The sequence below is a fragment of the Cavia porcellus genome, unplaced genomic scaffold, assembly GCF_034190915.1.
Source record: "Cavia porcellus strain 051 isolate PalLab524CR breed Dunkin Hartley unplaced genomic scaffold, mCavPor4.1 scaffold_27, whole genome shotgun sequence".
NCBI classification, from domain to species: Eukaryota; Metazoa; Chordata; class Mammalia; order Rodentia; family Caviidae; genus Cavia; species Cavia porcellus.
This window is the reverse complement of record NW_026947510.1, coordinates 50,969,072-50,989,590: the sequence shown is the minus strand read 5'-3', so window position 1 is coordinate 50,989,590 and position 20,519 is coordinate 50,969,072. Positions and strand designations below refer to the sequence as shown.

The 20,519-nt window shown below is 35.6% G+C and overlaps 1 protein-coding gene across 5 annotated transcripts in view; it reads left to right on the top strand.

Moving 5' to 3' along the window:
• The window catches only part of Ints13 (integrator complex subunit 13), a 31,784-nt gene extending 13,698 nt beyond the window's left edge, over nucleotides 1-18,086 (top strand). Inside the window, exons 6-17 of one of the 5 annotated variants that reach the window (XM_063238418.1) lie at nucleotides 2,387-2,477; nucleotides 4,148-4,276; nucleotides 5,776-5,860; nucleotides 8,654-8,743; nucleotides 8,921-9,010; nucleotides 10,006-10,184; nucleotides 11,512-11,682; nucleotides 11,955-12,109; nucleotides 12,578-12,808; nucleotides 13,787-13,926; nucleotides 16,157-16,292; nucleotides 17,736-18,086. In XM_063238418.1, the coding sequence (XP_063094488.1) occupies nucleotides 2,387-2,477; nucleotides 4,148-4,276; nucleotides 5,776-5,860; nucleotides 8,654-8,743; nucleotides 8,921-9,010; nucleotides 10,006-10,184; nucleotides 11,512-11,682; nucleotides 11,955-12,109; nucleotides 12,578-12,808; nucleotides 13,787-13,926; nucleotides 16,157-16,292; nucleotides 17,736-17,775 (1,537 nt within the window). In that variant the 3' untranslated portion in view covers nucleotides 17,776-18,086. Of the gene's footprint in view, nucleotides 1-2,386; nucleotides 2,478-4,147; nucleotides 4,277-5,775; nucleotides 5,861-8,653; nucleotides 8,744-8,902; nucleotides 9,011-10,005; nucleotides 10,185-11,511; nucleotides 11,683-11,954; nucleotides 12,110-12,577; nucleotides 12,809-13,786; nucleotides 13,927-16,156; nucleotides 16,293-17,735 lie in introns of all 5 variants that reach the window. The other 4 variants (XM_063238416.1, XM_063238419.1, XM_063238421.1 and 1 more) reach the window with 4 other exon arrangements.
• Nucleotides 18,087-20,519: the final 2,433 nt, after the last annotated feature.

Here is a 20,519-nt window from a genome sequence, read left to right as displayed (position 1 = left end):
AGGAGCAAGGCAAGTCTCTTTCTTCCCTTTATATAATATCCAGGCCACTGGGATTAGGGCAGTGCCAGACCATTCAGTGGACTGATTTAATAATCACCCACCTTGCATCCTAGCAAACTAGCATCCTGAATTATATTGCATCATGAGTCAGTCACAGTCTAGATCCCGCCACCTCTGTGGCTTACCTGTGATCACATAAGGCTTTGGGGGAATATTCAGACACAAGCTATGACAGGTAGATGAACAGCCAGTTGAAGGGTACATGAGGTACATAGGGGCCCAAGGACAAGAGCGCCTGTGCCTGTGGAGTTGGGGTATGCAGCCTTCTCTGAACCTGAATGTGTTCCCCCACCTGGAAACTCTCAGGATGACTGCAAGAAGATGTGACTGTACATTTTCTGGCCCCTTTCCTTCGTGGGAGATGGTAGGGTAGGGTAAATGCTATCAGACTTCACTTGAACTTTATAGAGAGAGAGCTCCCCTATCCAGAAGCTCTGGAAAATCCCAACAGTTGTCTCATTAGCACAAAAAATATTCTTGTTACACAGGAAATTACAAGGGGTTTAGGAGTTGTATATCTAGAACTGAGGTCAAGAGCAAATATTAGTTCAAAAGATAATGTTAGCAACCTGTTTCTTAGAATTTAAAAGAGTTTTAGGAATGCTTTCCAGGGGATATATATTCAGATATATATTCCTTGTTATATCACAGCTAGTATGGACATGTTTGGAGAGCTATAATGTGCACTGTAATTTAGATTGACAAGTTACTGGTTTTCTTAGTTTAAATGACAGTATTACTGTTATCGGTTAGGAGTAGGATTTTTTTAGGCTAACTTGAAGTCCTTTTTTTCTTTTTATGAAAAAGTAAAAATTTTATGAAGTAATACAATAGCAATAGTTAATACATTGTACATTGTTATCTTTAATTATTCAGAGCATAAGATACAGACATTAAAATTTTTCCAATTGATATTGCAACGGCAAGCAGAAACACTGAAGTGACACCCAGGATCTGGAGGCAGTTTTATTTATGTCAGCAGGCACTGACTGGGATCATTCCCAGGATATCAGGCCTCACCTCTGGAGGGCTAGGCTCCCATGGAGTGAGGAAGCAGGAAGTACAGAGGCAGAAGAGAGCTGTCAGTTGGGGGTTGGTTTATACAGTGGATATCACAGTGACCAGCGGGTTTCTAAGCAGCCAGAAACAACCGGAACAGAAACTTAGCTAGGCAACTGAGAAACTGAAACACAGTGTCTGGGGGCGCCAATTTCGGTTTTGTCAATGAGCTAAGAGACACCGATATTGTAACCGATTTGCATTTTTCCCCTTCCATCCTTTTCTCTTTTACCCATCCTAGTTCTTTTTTCCTTTTAAACAATTTCTTCCGGTTACACAATATGTATTGTACATTTTAAGCCTTATTTACTCTTTCAGTTTCTCACACTACGAAGACAATATGGTGTTTACACATGTGAGTCATTTATTTCACTTATAAGTATGGTTTCAAGTTGCATCCATTTATTTACCTATAAATGTCTCAAGTTTATCCTTTATGACTGAGTAGTATTACAATGTATAAAAGTATCACATATTTTTTATGGATTGTTTTTACTAAGAGAAGCTTGCTCAAATATTCAGTACTGTTCTTTGTATATCAGGTATGTATAGAGAAATCCATAGTGAATGTATGTGATTTAAAATGCAGGATATATGCATCTTCACTGAATATAATACTGTCATTGTTTCTGGAAGTCTAGAAATTATTCTATGCGTGTGTGTTGCTGGGGACTGAACCCAGAGCATTTGCACTGAGCTACATCCCCAGCCCTTTTTCATTTTTTGAGACAGAGTCTCACTAAGTTGCCCAAACTGGATTAAACCTATGATCCTGATGCCTCAGAATCCCAGAAAGCTGGTATTAGAGGTGTTGCCCACAATATCTGGTTCAAGGTCTAGAAATTTCAAACTAAAATGTTGAGAAAAATTTTTTAACATCATTAATCTCCTAGTCTTGGACATAATCAATTATAGGTAATGGTTATTGTTGCCTGATTTAGTCCTTAAAAAATTATTAATACAAGAGGACTTAATATATACTATATTCTTTGAACATGGTAATTAATTATAAAAATATAAGTATTGAATATTACAAAAATATTCCCTTTTCTTTTATCCTCTGAGCACACAGAAAGTTATCACTTTTGCATTTGAGTTAATTTATGTATTTATTAAGTGTTTATCTGAATACAGTTAACTACTTAGCTTTTATGTAACAGTAACAGTTGATGTAACAATGTACTGTTCTGGTATAGTAAGTTCCTAGGAGCTTACCTGTTTGAATTGTTTATAGCATATATATTAATTGGAAAGTTTCTCTTTAAAGTCTCATGCAGATTCAAAAATGTGAGTTGGTCTTGATCCATACCTACCCAGTTGGTGAAGATAGCCTTGTATCTGATCGTCCAAAAAAAGAGGTAAGTGTAATACTGAATAAAAGATATTTTCTGTAAGTTGTAATTAAGGAATGCTGAAAAAGGTTAGTATTAAGATGATCACATTGCCAATATTTTCTGTTAAGAAAATATTTGAAATTTTCAAAACCAACATGTGGAAAATGTTTAGGTTGATAAACATAAAGACTGTTGAAGTTTTTAAAGTGTTTTCTGTTTTGCTTGGCTGTTGGTATTTATTCTAATAATTCTGTGTTTCAGGACCATACACATTTTTTGTTTGTTTTTACCCTGCTGGTGATCAAACTCAAAAGCACTCTGCCACTGAGTTACCTTCCCAGCCTGTTTTATTTACTTTGATACAGGGTCTTGCTAAATTGCCCACATTCGCCTCTAACTTACAGTCCTCCTGCCTCTGTCTCCTGAGGTGTTGGGATTGCAGGTGTGCAACACCAGGCCCAGCTAGTTTCTGTTCTTCCCAAGTACTTTACTGAATTTCAGTTATTTTGAAAACTTTTAATTATACAAAATCTTCTTATAGTAAGGAAACTAAATTGTATACACTTCACGTGGGGATTATTTTCCAGCCTTTTTACCTTTTAAATAGATTTAAACAGTCTGAAAGAAGATGATTCTGTTGACTGTTCAAGGGATCCACATACATCATTCTGTATCAGTATGAAGTACATCCATGTGTAGGGACACACTCCTATAATCTCAGGGAGGCTAAGGGAGGAAGATGCCCGCTTGAGGCCGGCCTGGGGTACTTGGTAAGACCTTAAAATTCTAAAGAGGCAAGGGATGTAGCTCAGTGGTAGAGTGCTTGCCAGTTGTGTGAGGTCCAGGGTTCAATCCCCAGTCCTGAGGGGAAAAAAAGGAAAGAAAAACACTGATACATTTGTTTTTGTAGTTGTATCAAATGTATATGTTCTTAATGGGGTTTTACTTTATACTTTTTAATATGAACATATCCAGTATTTTCTTAGTCTGTAAATTTTTATAGTTAGGTGATATTTTAAGTCTTTCCATTGGTTTTAAGTTTATTTATGATAAATTTTATTGTAGAATGGAGAAATTTTTATCTTATTGTAAGATAAGAATTGGCTGCCTTGTCTTGTTTATTGGTGATAAAATATGATGTTTCTGTTGATTTCCATATTCTTTAAATTTTATGTGAAGGGTTTTGTGTCTTCCATAAAGTGATTTTTTTTCTACATCATTTTCTGGAAGCTACTTCAAATCTGTTTTGCAGGTAGATAAAAGTACAAAATTTATATTAAGAATATTTAAATCAGACTTCTACCTTGTCTTTCAAGAGGACAAGGACTATATGTATTTACTCTTACATTATTCAAGGGCTCATACGTGATGGGCAAGATAAAAGGCTTGTAAGTTAGTCTCTGACTAGTATGTATATGTTCAATGAAAAAATATTATACAAATATTTTCTAGGGCCGGGGATGTAGCTTAGCAGCATGAGCGCCTGCCTGGCAAGCGTAAGGTTGTGAGTTCAGTCCCTGGGACAAAAAATGTATTTTCTGAAAATAATTATGGTAAATTTGTGGGACCCCCCCCCAAAAAAAAATCTCAAAAAGTAAAAATATCTATATTTAATGGATTATAATAAAATATTTAGTACTGTGTCACAATGAATTAATGTTTTGTGGCTTGTTTTTCTTGCATTCTCTCTGTAGTTGTCTCCAGTTTTAACCAGCGAAGTTCATAGTGTTCGTGCAGGACGGCATCTTGCTACTAAATTGAATATTTTAGTACAGCAACATTTTGACTTGGCTTCAACTACTATTACGAATATTCCAATGAAGGTAGGCAGTTTCCGATCCTGTTTTGATAGTTCTACTTTGCTTTATAAGTATTTGTTTTGACCTGTATTATTTATTTTAATTGAACCTTTACTTTTTCTTCCCATATCATATTTTCTGTTTTGCTAGCCCACATTCAGTGTCTTTGACCAGGTCAGTAATATTGAAAAGCAACAAGAAAAGATCACAGAAACAAAACTCATTTTTATTCTAATAAGAATGTGCTAGAGTAGGATTTTTTAAAAAGTTATGTTCTAGTTATTTTCATCAAAATGTGACCTATGTTTTAAGTTATTTTTCTGTGATTCTTTTCATGACACCTGTGGTATTGTATTTTACTTACTTTGTGTATTGTGACGGGCCTTTTATTTTCTATACTTTGGTTCTCGCCCACCCACTATAATGGTGTTTATAACTAATAGGTCAGACTACAGAAAAATCATAGATTTCAATTAGTTTATTACATTGTGGCTGAAAAACCATAGATGTGGGTCCTCTGATTTTTTTTTTTTACAACTGGATTTTCTTAGGAATCTTATTAGTATGTTTCATTTTCATCTTATTAACATTGAGCTGTTTAATATCAGCACAATGCCTGGTTCATAGTGAGCTTTAGATGAATTATTACTGAGTAGAATTGTATATAATTGTATTGATTATATCTAAAACAAGTAACTATTATGCCTAAAAATTTACATTGACTTTCCTATAGTCCAGTTTCAATTTTTTTGCCACTACACCATGAACATTAAATTGCATAATAAATGTAATTGTTTCATTGTTAATTTCCTTCTAATTCCTTTGGCTAGCTATTTACTAGAAATTTTAGACCTACCTTTTAAACCTTTGGATGCAGAAGCAATTAACAAAGAAAATAATATACATATATTATTGTAGGTATATTTTAAAATATAATTTAGTACTTTCATGAGTTAGAAAAGTATTGTGAGGGTTATAGATGACTTGTTTGTTGAGTTTTTCTGTTACTGGTGTGCCTCTTCAATCTTTGTCTTTTCAGCAAATAGATAAAGCAAGTTATTAAATTTGTCTATTAGTTTGTAATTGCTATTTTGTATTATTAGTGTTTGTTGAGTCCTGCAGGTATTTAAAGATGCTATTTTCCTTTTTTAAACACTATTTACTTTTAATTTATATGTATTCAGTTATCTTATGTTGATATGTAGAAAGTATTGACAAGACAATACATTTGGAGTAAAAAAAAATTCCAGAATTTTTGCATCAGTCACTTATGTTAATTCTGATATAATGTAAGAAGATCACTAAATATTTTACATGCCTATGTTGCCTCAGTGTTCATAATGCAGTTGAAAACTCTTGCATCTTTAAATAGATTTAATTCCAGAGCAACTATCCCACTAGTTTAGTTTATTACGGTTGAATGTATTTGACCTTGGTTTAAGCAAAAAGCAAAATGAATAATTAATTCCGTTATTTTGAAAGCAAAACCAAGTTGTTTTAAATGTTCTCAATTTTGCTTAAAGGAAGAACAACATGCTAACACATCTGCCAATTATGATGTGGAGCTACTTCATCACAAAGATGCACATGTAGATTTCCTGAAAAGTGGTAAGAGATGTTTGAAAGTGGTGGTTGTTGTAAGATCCAACATATAAAAAGGTATTAAAGTTCTGAGAAATTCTTCAGTCAGCAGACCTGAATGACTTTAGCTCATCCCTCTCCAAACTTACCTGACATTGTCATCTAGGAATGGCTGCAGGACTAATGTTCTACATGATTTATAGTGCTTGGGGAAGAATAGGCTGATGGAGTGAACTTTAATTTGTTCCACGATCCTGGAAAAAGATGATCAGGTTCATGTTGGTACGGGAAAGAGACCGCGGTCATGTTCTTTACCCACTGCAGAGTTCGCAAACAAAAACAGCTTGCCAAACGTTTCACAAACAAACTGCTCACCAGCAGAAACATTTGTGAACCAGATAGTGCTGTGTTGAGAAAAATCACCTTGTGTTTCTCAAACATGAGAGTTTTTCAAACCACTTCAAGTTTCTGTCCTTTAAACGCTGGGGCATAGGGAGAGAATGGAAGCAGCCTTGAAAGAATGATACGCATTACAGCCAGCCTGGGTTAAGAATTGTGAAGTGTAAAGCTTTTTTCCTCTAAAAACTTTTTCAGTCCATGTCTTATCCCCAGAACCACGATTTCTCTAACCATATTGATAATGACTTAGGGGAAAAGACCAGAATTAGGTAAAAGAGCATTAGCTAAAGCTTTGCCACTAGCCGGCTAGTTCCATGTTTCTAGACTTCAGTTTGGGTGCTTAAAATTAAAGTCATTGGATTAGGTGAATTGTGGTACTCTTCTATTCAATCCTAAAATTTAATGACATTTTAAAATTTGAAGTTTATTTTCAGTGATAATATTTTCTTTTCTTTTCTTTTTTTTTTTTTTTTTTTTTTGTCTTTTTCCTTTTTATCGGTACCAGGGATCGAACTCACGACTGTGTGCTTACAAGGCAGGCGCTTATGCCGCTGAGCTAAATCCCCAGCCCCGATAATATTTTCTATAGAGATTAATGCTATCACAAAATTAAGTAGTTCTCTATGTTGTATGCCTCTATCCTGAATTATAAGTAAGAGCTCGTTATTACAATTCTTACGTGGCTAAGGAAATTTGAGTTCACCTGAGGAGTTGCTAACAAAGGGAAAGCTATTGTGATAAGTGCATCTTTTATGTTTACCAAAGGAATATAGAGACCTTGTTTTTGCAATTAAAACTTTCAGGAAATTGCTGAGACTCAGGTGATTTTTATTTGTTTTTGAAACTTAAAATATTAACAAAAAACAGTTCTCATTAATACAAAATATTTCCCTGAAGTATTGTTTGCTCAGTCTGTAGGGAGGTTGCACATGCTTTTTGTCTTGTGTGTCCTAAGAGTTAGGCCGCCCTGAGCTGGATCTTGGTGATAGCAGATTTATACGATGTATCCTGGATGTATCCTGGTCTGTGTGTTCTATTGCCTGGTTCTACATTTTTAACAGTCCAGTTGTCTGTGCAGTTATATGAGGCAGAAACCTCAGAATCCCCTTTGAGACGTGTGTTTGTCAGTCTTCGTGTCTAATTGATTGCCCTATTCCATTGATTTCATCCGAGCATCTCTCAGATGTACTCACCTCTGCTCCCCGCCTGTTCATCTCCTTAGTGAAGCCTCCTGTCCTCTCACCCAGCACCCTAGATTTGCCTCCTGATGTTCAGTTCAGACACTCTTCGCCCTGTTACTAGGTGAACTTTTAGAATGCAGATCTTGACTTGTTACACCTTGCGGCACTTTTTCTGGATAAAAGCAGAATTATTTGCCTGTCCTGGGAAGCCGCGCATTGTCTGCTTTCTTCTCTCTTCTGTTCTCGTTTCGGGCACTTTTGCCGTGCAGACTCGATGGTCTTTCTGCCACAGGTTCTTGACATCTGCTGTTGTTCCCTTTGCCTTAGTACTTTCTCTCCTTTTTTATTTTTATTTTTATCTTTCTATTTGAGACAGTTTCATCAGGCAGGCCAACTCAGCGATCCTCCTGCCTCAGCCTCCCAAGTGCTGCAGTTGCAGGCATGCACCACCATGCCTGGCGTTTTTCTCCTTTTTTAAAAAAATGATTTCTCATCCTCCTGGAACTCGGACTAATCATCACTCTGAAAGGAGCTTGATTTTTTTTTCCCTGGTAAATTAGAGTAGGCCATAGCTCTCTTATAAATGCTTGTAGTACTGTATATTTTCTTCAGAACATTGTTAGCTTTATAGTTTTACACTTATTACTGATTAATGTGTGTGTTCTCTACATAGACTCGGTTAAAGTAAAAACAAAAAAATGCTCACTGTAATATCTTCTTACGTACCTCCTTCCTAGCTTCCTTTGTTTTTATGTTTCTTCTAAATAAATTCTTCAGGGGCTAGGGATACAGCTCAATGGCATAAGCACCTGTCATGAGTTCAGTCCCCAGCATCAATCAGTCAATCAGTTCTTCAGTAGGATTCAGTAGTGTACAGAGTTGTGCATTTTAGATTCCTTCAACTTTCTCAGAGTATATAACTGTGTTAGCGTACCATTTAAAGGTCTGGGCAGGTAGGATCATGGGAGATACCCAATTTTTTTTTAGTTTTTGCTGCTGATTCTCAGCACAATGTCCTAAAACTATGAAAAAATTTGAAAGGAAATTATGCATTGCTTTTAATCATAGCAAATATCCATATTTCCTTTGGCATTTTTCTAAGGGATTTTGTAAAAAAAGATGTTTACTCAGTGTTATTTTCTCTTGCAGAGCCTGAACTTGCTCTGAAATCTTATATAAACAACTGGTTTGAAGCTTGTGATCTGTTCAGTATTAATATTTCTCTGACATATTTTTAAAGGTGATACCCACTTGGGTGGCAGCAATAGAGAAGGCCCATTTAAAGAAACGATTACCTTAAAGTGGTGCACACCAAGGACAAATAATATTGGTAGGTATTTAAAAATCGAAAGAGAAAAGAACAGAGCATTGATTCTTAAAGTATTGCATGAGGAGCAACTGATTTCTTTTTTGTTTTGTTCTAGGGGCTCAACATACAAGCTTTTTTCTTTTAATTATGGGAATATTTCTTTATATTCTTTCAAATCAGTGTTTTCTTCTATTTCAGAATTACACTATTGTACTGGAGCTTATCGAATCTCACCTGTAGATGTAAATAGTAGACCTTCTTCCTGCCTTACTAACTTTCTTCTAAATGGTAACTTTCATCGTTTAATGGTTTTACTGCGGTTATTGTAAGTGAATAATTGTAAGAGAATATGAGCCATGTAAAGCTAGTTGTGTCAGTGTGGTTTCACTGTTTCATCAGTGCTATTTTAAAATTATAATTGGAAATGCCCTTCTGTTAAGGTTTAAGAAGGATGACGATGTCTGACTTTCATATTATTATATCTAAATGAGTTTTATTTAATATAGTATTATTAAAAAATGTCTGATCTTTAGAGTCTAACTTGATTTATTAGACCATTTATTTTGGCCCACTGAATTTTAAATTACAGTGTATAAATGAATTTATTTATTTATTTTATGCGAGCACTTTATTATATTCGAGTGTTTTCAACATTACAGGGTGTAATTTTTAACTGTGACTTTAAATCTGTGATATTTTGTGTGAAAAAAATTTATAAGTCTAAGTTATATTTATAAGTCTATTATTTACATTTATAAGTCTATTATTTATAAGTCTAAGTTAACCAAACTTGGAATCTCAGACTTTGTGGAGTACAGATTTAAACCATTTCACATGTGAAAAAGAACATTCGCAGTCATAACAGTGCTGGTGAGGCAGGATCGTGGAGGTAAACTGAGACTGACTTCCCCCAGAGTGTTTTGTAGTAATGGGAACCAGAGAATTATCCAGTTGTCTCATCTCAAGTGTTCAGAAGAAAAATTTTATGTGAACTTGAAATCAGATAAACTGTACAGTAAATACACCAGAACCTTCTAGATTTTTTGGAAGACTGTCCCAAATACTGTGTAATCTTGGAGTATCTGAGAGGAAATTCAGGCTAGAATTCAGATTTTTAGAAATTGAAATGTAGCTGTACTAAGTTAGCAGTGTTGCTTAAAATTTGAGGATCCATAAGTAAAACAAAAAAAAATCTAAATGTAGCCTTTTCTTCCTTGCAGTAGAGGGGAATTGTACAACCCCATTTGAATTTCCTCACTGATTGCATAATCTTGCTTTGACAGGTCGTTCTGTTTTATTGGAACAACCACGAAAGTCAGGTTCCAAAGTCATTAGTCATATGCTTAGTAGCCATGGAGGAGAGATTTTTTTGCATGTCCTTAGCAGTTCTCGATCCATTCTGGAGGATCCACCTTCAATTAGTGAAGGGTGTGGAGGAAGAGTTACCGACTACCGGATTACAGTAAGCCTTTGCATAAATTTTGTTTCTAGTCTGTCAGCATGTAGTTACTGAGTTCTTGTTATATACTGAGAACTGTGAAAAACAAAAATAGGTTTAGAAGACTATTATTTATTTGTTATTTTGTGTAGGCAAATTTATTGTAGTACTTGCTTAAAGGACCTTGTATCACTTGTCTTACATGTTACATATTAAGTGTATGCCAAGAAGTATACTGACATACTGGAATTTTAAGAGAAGAAGGAAAATTTGAGTTTTTATTTATTTATTTGTTTATTTTTTGGTGTTTCAAACTCAATACGTAGCCCAGGCTGGCCTCAATCTTGTAACGATCTTCCTACCTCAGCCTCCTGAGTGCTGAGATCATAGGTGTGTGCCACCATATCTGGCTTAAGAGCTAGTATTCCGGGGATTGAACTCATGACCTTGTGCCTGCCAGGCAGGTACTTAAGTCACTGAGCTAAGTCCCTGGCCCCAAGAGCCAGTATTTTAAATGGAATTTAATTTCTAGTTATTTAAATGTCAGGCAGAAGCACTTACATATGTTAATTGCTGCTACTTTGAAATTAACTTTTGTATTATTGGAAGGAATATACAAGAAAATGGTGTGTTTTTTTGGTAGAAATCCTGTTCTGATTTTAATTTTTCATGCTCCCTCTTTCACATTTGGTATTTTGTTGACTGTCTTCTTTTTTAGTTGGTTATAAAAATTCAGTATGATTTATCTGTGTAAATATACTTTGTGCCACAAATGTGATTTATCTATATGCTTGGTAAACCACAGAGTATTATACATTTTAAGAAATAGTTTTTGGCTAGACATTTCTTCCTTTCAACCTTTTTTTTAGTAAGGAGAAAGCTAATTGGTATTCATTGTGGAAAATGTAAAGCATACAGACATCTAAAAAAGAGCAACAAAAATTTTAAAACCTGGAAACCACCTATAATTTCATCATTCAAAGATACCCCATGCTAACCTTTGATGCCATATCAGGGTGCTTTCTGAGTAACCACATCAGAATGCGACTCATTCATTCTTCCATATGGCAGAAAACAGTTAAGTTACATCAGTGAAATAAAATGAATATGCCTCGGGTTTTCAAATGGAAAAAGGAGTACATTTGAGGCATTCTTCATTTGCATTCTACAAAGGCTGATAGGTTTCAAGTTCAAAAAGGGGAGAAAGTCATGACTTGGGGGGCTGCTGCTAAGAGAAAATGTTTGGTGCAAATCACAGGAGCGATGACGTGAGGGGAGCAGGCTGTGACATGTATTCCGTCCTGAAACACTAGAAAGCGTTTCTAATTTTATCTTATTTGGTTATCATTAGGATTTTGGTGAATTTATGAGGGAAAACAGATTAACTCCTTTTCTAGACCCCAGATATAAAATCGATGGAAGTCTTGAGATCCCTTTGGAGCGAGCAAAAGATCAGTTAGAAAAACACACCCGTTACTGGCCAATGATTATTTCACAAACCACCATTTTCAACATGCAGGCGGTAAGTACAGAGTTTCTTCTAGGTCAGTTGTATATATATGTTTTGCAGAAACAGATTAGAAAATTTGTAATTGATAGTAGTTCTCAAGCACAGAATGAAATTTGTATTTGCTTTAGTTAGAGAATTAGTAATTTAGAATGGAAATATTAGTTATAGATTCCCTCACCATGGTGATCTTTAAAGTCAGTATTAAAATCAACTTCTGCCTAGATGCTTTGATATTTGTTTTTCAAGACAGATTTTCTTTTTTCTTTTAAAAAAAAATCTAACAGGTAGTTCCATTAGCCAGTGTTATTGTGAAAGAATCTTTGACAGAAGAAGATGTGTTAAACTGTCAAAAAACAATATACAACTTAGTTGATATGGAAAGAAAAAATGATCCTCTACCTATTTCCACAGTTGGTACAAGAGGAAAGGGCCCTAAAAGGTAGTTTTTTTCTTACTTTCTTTATGCATAACATTTACTTGATGCATACTGTTTCTTAAAATAATTTATTCCAAACTGGGCGTGGTGGTGCATGCCTGTAATCCCAGCACTTGGGAGGCTGAGGCAGGAGGATCGTCATGAGTTTGAGTCCAGTCTGGGCTACATAGTGAGTTCAAGGACAACCTGAACTATATAGCGAGACCCTGCCTTAAAAAAACAAAAGAGGAAAAAAGGTAACTTATTCCACATGTAAGTTGTGTATACCTATGTATGTGATGGAGATAAAGAACGGCAGACATGGATATGTTACAATTTAGAATTCCACCAGTAATTGTTAAGTAAAGGAAACAAAGTCCATTGTTCATTTTCTTCCACTTTGCCAGTGGCAAGTAGCGCTTCAGTATTATTCACTGTTTAAATACGGATTTAAAGAGTGTTTCTGAGTGTTGTTTCACATCCTTACGGCAGAGACGAACAGTACCGTATCATGTGGAATGAATTAGAAACCCTTGTCAGAGCCCATATCAACAACTCAGAGAAACATCAGAGAGTCTTGGAATGTCTGATGGCGTGCAGAAGCAAACCCCCAGAAGAAGAAGAACGAAAGAAACGAGGGAGAAAAAGGGAGGACAAAGAAGACAAGTCAGAAAAAGCAGTGAAAGATTATGAACAGGAGAAATCTTGGCAGGATTCAGAGAGGTAACTCCTCGGCCTTGACACCGCGTCAGCGGCCTTTGGCCTGTCCCATTCTGCATGAGCACATGCAGACCTGCAAACCGCCTTTAATGTGTGCGAATTCATTTTGTAATCACAACATTATCATTCTCAGATTCTAGAAGATCTCTCTTGAGCGTAAGCAGGTAGGAATTCTTACTCTCAGGACAAAGATAGCATTACTCTCTGCTAACTGGCTTCTGAAAATCATAGTACATAATATTTGGTATCAGCATGTGCTTTATGTGTTATGAAGTTCAAAACTGAGTGTGTTTTATTCAGTGAATACTGAATGCCTATAATGTGCCAGGCATTCGGCACAAGCTCCCCACCAGGGAAGGACATAGGGTGTTATGAAAGAAACAGGCAGGCAATCAGCAGTTGGAGTGAAGTGTGGTACTTTTATTCTCTTTGATTTTAAAAGTTCATGTTTTTCTCAGGGCTACTGAACTCCTGAAACAAAATTAGCTCACTATAAAGAAGGGTAAAAAAAAAAACTAGTCGGCTCCCACTGACCTTCAGGTACACCCCTGTGTACTTCAAAGTATTTTTGTTTCCTGGTAAACTCAGTAGAAACTGATTAAAACTCCTAACTTGTGGAACCTAAATACATTTTCATAGACTATCAAATGAGAGTAAACTTCTTAATCTTATGTGTAATTTGCAGTAATAGTGTCCATATCTTCAAAATTTTGATCTTCTAAAAGATCACATGATTTCTCACTTGTTTAATGGTAGCTTAAGTTTTCTTTCAGTTTTTCCTATTTTGTAGCTGACTAATTCCTGAATTATTGCATTAGGGGAAAAGGGGAATTTGTGTTTAATTCATCAAGTTCTTTTACCCTAGATTGAAATACCTGGTTAGTCCCTAGGCTTGCTTGTGAGAAGACTGACGTGCAAAGATAATGTTTATAAACTTCTAGAAATTTTAACTTTGCATTTCACTCTTTGTCCCTCTAAAAGATTAAAAGGAATTTTAGAACATGGAAAAGAAGAGTTGGCTGAAGCTGAAATTATAAAAGATTCTCCTGATTCCCCAGAACCTCCAAACAAAAAGCCTCTTGTTGAGATGGATGAAACTCCACAAGTGGAAAAATCAAAAGGTGAGGTACAACCATTGTAACTATGTATGGAAAGATTTTTCCAATTAAGCTTTCTTTTGTACAGATCATTTAACACCATGAGTATGAATGAGGAAGAGCTCCTAACTGCTCCTAGATATCATTTAGGGGATTTAGGGGATTCTCTATTTATATAGCCTCGGAAGATATATTTGGGTTTTTTGTTTTTTGTTTTTGTCTTTTTTTGAGACAGGGTCTCGCTATGCAGTTCAGGCTGGCCTTGAGCTCTCTTTGTAGCCTAGGCCAGTCTCGAACTCGCAATGATCTTCCTGCCTCAACCTCCAGAGTGGCTGGGATTACAGGCATGAGCCACCACGACCGGCTGGAAGATATATTTAGAAGATATATTTGTCAGCGTTTAAAAAAAAAAAAAAAATGGTGTTTTTACTTCCTGAATGAAATAGAAAATAAGCACTTCTACCATAAAATCTGTGCTTTTAGAAATTATGAGTCTGCTTATGTTCCTGATACTGTGTTAAATGCCAGGTTATTGAAGACTAGCTCTTTCTGAAACTCACTGAACTCAGGGAGGAATATAAGAATGCTCATTTACTAAAAAATTAAGAACATGGTTTGCATGAGTTTAAACAAAGATGTTTAAAACAGTAATTCACTATAAAGTGAACAGTAATTCACTTTAATCTCATTTATAGGCTAAATTTAATTTCCTCTTGTGGAAATTCAGGGCCTTAAAGATACAGTTTGGGATTGTGAGCTCCTGAAATCATTTTAGAACTTAGTGGTCTTCAAAATAAACTCGAGTTCAGTCCTTTGAGGATATGTGGGAAATACCTGTCTCCATCAGACTGATGTCATGCTACCCCACCTCTCCGTAAGGTCTCAGAGCTGGCAAGGGAACATTAACTGGCCATTCATCCTAGGAGGAGGGTCGAGTTGTTTTTTGTATACTCCTGTCATTATATGTGGCATGTCATATTCTTCAGTTCCCTAGTTTCTCTGAAATCCGAGCTTGCCCTTGAGGTCGTCTTGTCCTACTTGCCTTTCATGCACTTGCTAGTGTCTAGAAGATAATAGGACTGAAATAAGCATCTGTTGATAAATTATTTCACTTCTCACATGCTAGAATATCCTACAACGAGTTTTTGTTTTTTCTTCTATTCCGTCTTACAACTTAGTCAGATGTCTCTTCTGATCAGCCGTTTGTCTGGGCCTTTTGTTACACCGCAGTTTCATCTGCTTTGGAAGCTTTTTTCCCAGTCCTCCTCTTCTGGTTTCTGTTTTGTATTATGTGACTCTGTTACTTTGCCCTTTCATCAGTACTGTGCTCTCATAATCACTGCAAGTTAAATCTTGAAATCAGGCAGTAAAAAGCCCTCTTAAAACTACTACAGCTGTGCTGTTGCTACTGCTCCCCAGCCCACCCCTTCTCCTTATTTTCCTTCCCGAACTGTTTGGGCTGTTGCGGTTCTTTTGCCTTGTCATCTTACACAGGAAAGAGTTCAGCTTCACAGGCCCAAGGCTGTTAGCATTAGAAAAGCTTGGCATTTGGCTGGCATCTGGGAATTTTGCTTTTAAATCATTCATAGGTGATGAAATGATTGTGCTTCTCATTTGAACTCTGTACCACAGCTTTTCTCTTTGGAAGTCTGAAACGCCAGTTATTTGGTTAGGATAAGAATCAGTCCTCAGTAAAAACCCTGGACTCTGAGTCTCAAACAGGCATTCTTGGAAGAATTACTAGATGCATGCGTGTGTGTGCGCGTGTGTGCACGTGTGCACACACACAGACACACACACACACTTGCTAAATTTTTATCTGTAGAGGGAGTACATACTTTTTTCTTTGGTACCAGGAATAGAACTCAGGCTCTTTCGCTTGGCAGGCAGGCGCTGAGCTGCTGAGCTGCATCCCTGGCCTGGGAGTACATGCTTTGTGTGAACTGTCATTGGAAGCAGAGAACAAGGAAACCCTAGTAGGTGCAGATGAGGCTCTGCCTCATTTTCCTCGTACAGCTCTGGCTGTGTGTCTTTGCTGTGGATTCTTAGCCAGGAATATAACTGTAATTTAAAGTCATTTGAATCCTGTCAGAAAAGCACTGAGACCGTGAAACACATGCATTTTAAAGTAAGAGATGCTATTGCCTTACTCATAAAACAAACAATAGAGCTAAAGGGAAGTTTGTTAAATATGTGAATTTCTAAGTAATAAAATTTCCTACCTTTGTTTCTTTTCTCTCTAATATAACACTAGGACCAGTGTCCTTATTATCCTTGTGGTGTAATAGGATCAATACTGCCAATTCCAGAAAACATCAGGAGTTTGCCGGACGTTTGAACTCTGTTAATAACAGAGCTGAGTTGTATCAGCATCTCAAGGAGGAAAATGGGTCTGTGTTCTTTTTTTTTTTTTTTAATTTTATTCTGAAAGTATACAGCAGAACAAGACAGAATAAAGCCAACTAAGATCGTACAGTGAAATTAGTACAGAACTTCACAGCAGGTTATCGGGATAACAGTAATAGGTATCACAGTATATTTTGTTATCTTTATAATAGTTGTTCTTTCCATCACATATATCAAATTGAGATGAAATATAGAACACTATAGAACTTATCAAAACAGAATATTGAATAGAGCAGTACCATTAATCAGAAAAGAGCAAAACAGTAATAAAAATACTTGCCTTCAAAGAGATGGTAGAAGGAAGTCCCCCTTATTTGCTATGGTCAACCTCCCAGGAGACACTCAGATTTCTGGTTCCCATTTGCTAATGGAGGGGTAGGGGGAGACGGGAAGCGGGGCAGGGGAAGTGGGATATTTGACTCTAGGCCGTGCATCGGTAGGATCACTATTGCTAAGCAGGGAGGTAGGCTGGTTGTTTGGTTTCACGGCGTCCTAAGTTCCAACATGGCGTGGGTCTCAGGAGCTGCTGCTGGTTCTCCCCCTGGAAGGGCCGCAGTCTGCCACACTGCCACCGATTACCAGGGAAGGAGGTGCTTGATTGGCTTCCCAGCGTCTTAAATTCCAACATGGCGCAGATCTCAGGAGCTGCTTCTGGTTCTCCCCTTGCTGTGTTCTTTATTATAGAAGTTGCTTTTGTTAACTAGCCGGGTAGGATCTTAATACACACTGCTTGTTGGCTATGCTCAGCAAAGTTTTATTTATTAGTTAATACGTGATACCTATAAGACAAAAACATTAACTTCTTTGATTCTTAATATTCATACAGGGCCCACTGTATTGATTATAACCCTGAAAGTATTTACCCCTTCCGCTTTATTGTTTCAATGCTTAGTAAGCATCACAGAAGGAATATTATGGAAAACAGTTAGGAAGCAACACTGAATCTGTATAAAATAACAAGGGTAACATGTTTTCCTTAGTAAATAATAAGTAGTCAAAATAATAATACAGTCAGAAATATTGGTTATAATAGAATAAATCTCAGATCTGATTGTTAATAAATGCTTTAGAAGAAATCTTAAAATGTAATGTCAAAAGAGTATCTTTAGTGGAAAAGAAATGTTGTCTAAATGGTAGAGATTTTTTCCATATTTTGCTTGAAGAGAGAGTGGTATAATGAAAAAAGAAATGTAAGCCTGAGAAAGTCACTCATTGTCTCTGGGCTCAATTTTAACTCATCTGCAAAATGAGGAAGCTGGACTAAGAAGGGCACTCTCAGTCCTCTCCTGAACTGCCCGTGTTCTGCTCTGTGAACATATAGAATTTTAGTTTCTGTATGTAAGGTAGACAGTTAAGCAGAAGAAATGTGGAGAATTAATGTTTTAACTTTGAATTTTACTCATTTTTTTTCCCTTCTATTTTTTCAGGATGGAGACAACAGAAAATGGAAAAGCCAGCCGGCAGTGAAAAGGACCTTGAAGAATGAAATTTAGTATATTGCAAAAATATTTTGGGCAGATTTGATACAAGTACTTTTACAGCAAGATTGTATAGCTATGTTGCCTAGACTGGTTTTTACATTTTTAAAATATTTCAGCAAAGTTTTTTGTACTAATTATAAAATTGGCACATAAACAAAAACATACATTTGAGATTTGTCCCCCCAAATTGCATAAATTTATTTTATGGTAAAAGGTGTTACCTCTGGAAATGTTTTTAAAAAAAATCTTAGGCTTCTGTTTGCCAAATAAAAATACTAAAATATTTGAAATGCATAATATTGGAGTATTACTTTAGCCAAAAGAGTATATTATTCTTGTAATGACTAATAACCTTTAGACATTTTTAAAAATTTAGAGTTTAGGTGAATTTGTGATACCATATATATATATACAGAGAGAGAGAAAGAGTACTTTTCTAAAAATACTGCTTTCATTTGTTTTTAATTATTTTGCCTTTGGCTGATTGGGTGTGTGTTACTTAAAAGCAGAATTTTCGGATAGTTGGTATAAATTTATATTTGCTAGTTCTTTCTGCTTAAAATTTTCATGTCCATTAATTTTTCATCTTAAAAGAGGAGCAAAAAAAAGATGACTTCACAGACATAGAAGAAAGGGAAGTTGCAAGACTTTATCCTTGCATAAAGTTTTGGCTTCCTTATTCCTCAGAAATGTCATGGCTTCTGGTATATCTTGTGAGCTTTCTTCCTGTACTTTTCAGCTGAAAGCTTATAACGTGTATGTAAGAAACACATTACTCTAATGTTGAACACAGGTTGTCGTTTTTACCTTTACTGTTTATTAGAGAAGGGAAAACTTGTTGTATCACAATCTTAAGTCCAGTTTTAATAATCACAGAAATCAAAGTTACCCTAAAAACTTGGAGTACATTTGAATATTATTCAAAATCACCATATAAACATATACAACCATCATTACAACTTAATAGAATTATCAGTATATAGATAAACTGCCAGTTACTTCCTGTAAGTCAGCTTAAATTTTGCACAGCTTAATTTTGGAGGGTCACCACCAATTGTTTGACATCTTCAATGCAGCACTTGTATTCCTGACTTTACAATGCAGTAAGACATCCTTATTTCAGGGCAGACGTCCTATAATATATAAGAGCATTTTGTGAAGCACTGAGTTACCTGTTTTGTTATTTTTAGCACATTTCAGTTAATTGTACATGTGGGAACAAAAGCATCCAGATACTAATTTGTTTTGGAGGTGCTGCCAGAGTGAGGAAATGTAGACAGCTCCATAGTAACATAACGATTTTGAAGCATTAGACTTAGTTTAAGAAATTCCAGAATCTGAATTTATACTGAATGAAAGACTAAGCAAAACACAAAACAGGTAGAAATAGTACATACTTTCAAAGCAAAACTAAAAAGAAATCACTAGTTGATTATTACATATTGTCCTCTTACAAATAGTTGTTCAAGATACAAAAGTGAAATATACAAAGTAGATTTAAACAGCGAGACTGCAAATGGTTCTGCTCAACTATCCAGCAAAAACTTAGAAATATGGTTATCCTATACACTTAAACATATCTTCATTTATGTTGAGATTAAACAAACCATAGCAGGCTAAAATCACTCTGAACAAAGAATAATAGTATTGCTGGATTTTACATCATGACACACTAGAGGATCAGCACTGGGTACTGTAGTGTCTTTTTCTTCAAAGTATTTGTTCATTTCATCATGCGTTATAAGATCAGTTCTCGTAAACTGTTTATAGATTCTACACATGCATGAGTCTTTTTTATTTTAAAGAGAGTAAGATTAAACAACAAAACATCATAAGTAAACAATTTTAAGAAACACGATTTCAAAATCACCATATAAACATATACAACCATCATTACAACTTAATAGAATTCACACATGGGGAGAATTTCTAAATAGTTTATGGGATTATATAATGCACAATGATTATATAATGCATGATGTAATGAACAGATACTCTGAAGAGACACTAAGATACCCAGTGCTAATTCTGTAGCATTATGATATAAAATCTAGCAATACTATTATTCACTATTCAGAGTGATATTAGTCTAGTCCTTTATGTTCAATTTCAGCATATGTAAAGGACAGCTACTTTGAAGAGAATGAGAGTCATTTATGGCAGTCATTATTGACTTCCCCAATGTCAGGTGTTGAAGACCTAAAATGCCTTCATCATCCTGTTATGATTAGATTAGTTCTATAATGTTCAGTATGTATTCAATGTGTGTGAAGATGGGGACAACTACTTGGAAGAAAACTAGAGACAGTAAGATAGTGAAGATCTCGAGTGGACTTGCTTTGAAATGTATGTATATCTGTATTATAGGGAAAAAAAACAGATCAAAATAAGACAACAAAACAAATTCCTAGAAAAACATGAAATGAAAAGACATATAAAACCACAATATTAGGTGATCTACAGTAGTTACTATGCTTTTTTTTGTTATTTTCAACAGCATATCATCAGACAGTATAATTGAACATAGCATTATATAGCTATTTTAATAAAAACACAACTTTGGAGACATTGCAGGACTTCTAAAGCAGTTAATAATCAAACTGGAATGGGTATCTTATTACATCTTGTCATCTTCAGAGTAGTTGCCTCTACTCTTTGATACTATGAAGCATACCTAGTTTGAATAAAATCAGTCAAGGCAAAACAGTGCTCTAATAAACCAGCTTCAAA